A 2,869-nucleotide genomic window follows, 5' to 3' on the forward strand; every position below is an offset into this window, starting at 1 on the left:
GCCGCCATTATGTTCACTCGCACCGCCATTGTACTGGCCGCGCTCCGTAGCCTTTGCGCGGCTCGGCCAGGTGAATGGACCCGCACCCACAGACCGCACGACGCAGGGGCCCGACACGGCCGGCGGCATGGGCGGAGACTTGCACGTGCAGTAGGTACCCGTCGCGCCCGGGCACGCGCACGCGCAGGGGCATGCCTGGAGCAAGAGCGACGACCAGGGCGGCGGGCATAAGTGCACGTCGACGGCGCGCCATTAACTCAAGTCATCTGCGCCTGCCGATCGCGTTTTTCTTGCCCGACCATGTGCGTTCGACCGCGTGTGTCCGCACTGCCCACCCGCTTTGACCATGGCGCACCAGGTCATTAGAAACAGCGCGACGAGACAATGCGCTCCGCAAACCCTACCTTGGCATCCTTTACCGGCCGCCGCAACATCCTCAAATCCCCCGTCCTGCCCCTGCCCGGTCAGTGCGCCACACTCAAGTATAAAGTACAGTTTACCTACTCAGCTCCGCTGTCGAGTAGCACACTGTTCCCAATTGTCGCGCACCAGCTAAGGGGCCCCAACGTGCGCGCTCGCCTCTAATCACTCGGCGCGCGGGCGAAAGGAGATGCCACAAACGCGAGCGGGAGCGACAGGGGCGAAAAATGGCCGCTTAGGCTGCCGCGCCGGCCGCGGGGGCTCGGCGTGCTGGATGGCGACGGTGGGAGCGACACCCCTGCGGCGGCGTGCGGCGTAGCGCTCCTCCGCCCAGGTGTGGCGCTTCTCCTCCCAGGCGGATCGGGATAGACCACGCCAGGGGGTATTGGCGCGACCTCGTAGCTGTATCTGGGCCCCTTCGCTTTCGGCGCGCCGAAGTCGTGTGGGGTGTCGGCGGTGCTCATGGGCACGAACCCGGCGGGGAGCTGCCGCTCATCCTCGTTGGCGATGCCAACAGCGCTGGGCGTGGTCAGGTAGAACTCTGGCAGCGGGAGTAGCGGCCACTGATCAGAGTCGGAGACAGCGAAATTTGCGGCGTCAGCGGGCAGCGGCAGGGACGGCTGATGCATCTCTGGGCTCAATAGATGCGGCTGGTTGGCGGCGGCAATCGTCGAGGCCCGGGAAACTGTGGTGGTGTTCTGTGGTGCATTGCAGGCAGACGGGTCAGCGGGTCAGTGTGTAGGGATAGCGATACGGGATGGAACTCACTGGCGACTCCACCATGATGTCGGGGATGCCGCCGCTGCTCCCCGACTGGCGGGTCCGGAAGCGCTTCTTGAACAACATTCCAGCGGCGTCCCCGCACCCGATCTGCGTTGACGCTCCAAAGGAGACTCCCGCTCTCGCTTGCGCCTGACAAGCTCTGGTGCCTGCGCCGGTGGGTCGTCTATGGCCATGGCCAGCCCCCGGGGTGCCATCGCCTGCTGCTGCCGCTTTGGATGCATGCAGAACAACCAACGTCAGAACAGCGCAACACTCAAAGGTCTGTGGCGGAACGTACGTCCTGCTCCCGCGCAGCCCGCTCCCGCTCTCTCTCGCGCACGCGCGACCTCTCGACTGCGGCCACAACACGCCAATCATCTGCCACAGGCCCGGGAGCGCGTCCCTGCCGCTTCTGCTGCCGCCGCTGCTCGATCTGCCGTTGCCATTGCCGTTGCGCGCGCTGACAAGGTCGTACTGCGAGATGTTGGTTGATGTTCTAAACTGCGGGGAGAACGGGGTGCCAGGGTTGGAAAATGCGCGGTGCGCCGGGGCCTGAGCGGGCGCCGCATCGTGCACGTATGCATAGTTGCAGACCCCGGGATCATCGCACGTGTGCGACGCGGTCCCTGGGCTGGGCAAGCATGGGGCGATGGGCCGTGCAAGCTCATGCGGCGGTGGCAGGGCCATGATGTGGTCGCTGCTCGTTGTCCGGCAGGACGTCCACCGGGGGGTGCAAAGGCCATGGCGGTGCATGAGGGTTTGCCAGAAATACCCATTGGTTGACATCTGCTCGCACTGCTGTTGTGCCTGTTGAGGTGTGGTAGCCATGGTGAGTGCTATTTTGGTCTGCATCAAAATCTTTCGGGACATGCTCCATTAGAATATGGCGAGAGCAACTCCATACAGTAGGCTAGACAGACATTTGCAACATGTAGTTCTACGGCCAGTCCTCAATTGGGTCCTCGTCGTCAATGTTTACCTGTGCACATTCTTCGTCCCATGTCTCTACTATCTCGTCGTCCTCGAGTGTGCCATCATCTCTTATCTCGGCATCAGCATTTTCCCACACATACTCCGGTGTGATCGGGCCTGGTCGCTGTCTGCGTAAGGGAAGATTGTGCGGATTTGATACCGGACGATGCCGGGCATGCTTGATATCCGGGCGACCGGGCCATGGTTTGCGGGCAACAATTCCGCCAGGCACAACCTTTGTCATGTCGATGTTGCAGCGCTCGTGCTCGGGTATCTTGACAAATCGTATGATCCCACGCTCGCACCGGAAGATCAAGTTGTCGAAGACTCGGGTACCACCAGGAAGATTGCTGGGATTCTTGAACGGGACATGTGGATTCCATCCCTGTAAGGCAACCCAATACTTGTTCCACACGTGATTGATATATGATTGCGAGGTCCAGCGCATCCGCGCATTTGGATCTCCGGTGACTTTGCCTGCAGTGCCCATATCGAGTAAATCTCTAGCCGCATATCGGAAATACATACAATTCAACTCACGCAATGCATCCTGTATGACTGCGCGCAGTATGCCACGCTTTTGCGTGAAGGATGTTGCATAGCTCGGAGCTGACTGACTGCTGCAAAGATCAACATGGACCATACTGTTTTTGTTACCATGTATACCAAGTTGTGCAAATATACAAAGTTTACTTACTTGTGTATTTGCTTTGGA

At 60.4% G+C, this 2,869-nt stretch overlaps 2 protein-coding genes across 2 annotated transcripts; both read right to left on the minus strand.

The window, feature by feature from the left end:
- Positions 1 to 581: 581 nt before the first annotated feature.
- POSPLADRAFT_1063336 (hypothetical protein) lies at positions 582 to 2,010 on the minus strand (the record flags this gene model as incomplete). The annotated part of the gene is made up of 2 exons (XM_024481639.1): positions 582 to 1,118; positions 1,189 to 2,010. The coding sequence occupies 2 exons, from the start codon at positions 2,008 to 2,010 to the stop codon at positions 582 to 584; spliced, it is 1,359 nt and encodes a 452-aa protein (XP_024332689.1).
- Positions 2,011 to 2,119: 109 nt separating this feature from the next.
- Positions 2,120 to 2,644, minus strand: POSPLADRAFT_1063337 (hypothetical protein; the record flags this gene model as incomplete). Its single annotated transcript, XM_024481640.1, has 1 exon — positions 2,120 to 2,644. The coding sequence occupies one exon, from the start codon at positions 2,642 to 2,644 to the stop codon at positions 2,120 to 2,122; it is 525 nt and encodes a 174-aa protein (XP_024332690.1).
- Between the last annotated feature and the right edge of the window lie 225 nt (positions 2,645 to 2,869).

The sequence above is a fragment of the Postia placenta genome, assembly GCF_002117355.1.
Source record: "Postia placenta MAD-698-R-SB12 unplaced genomic scaffold POSPLAscaffold_215, whole genome shotgun sequence".
In the NCBI taxonomy this organism is placed as follows: Eukaryota; Fungi; Basidiomycota; class Agaricomycetes; order Polyporales; family Adustoporiaceae; genus Rhodonia; species Rhodonia placenta.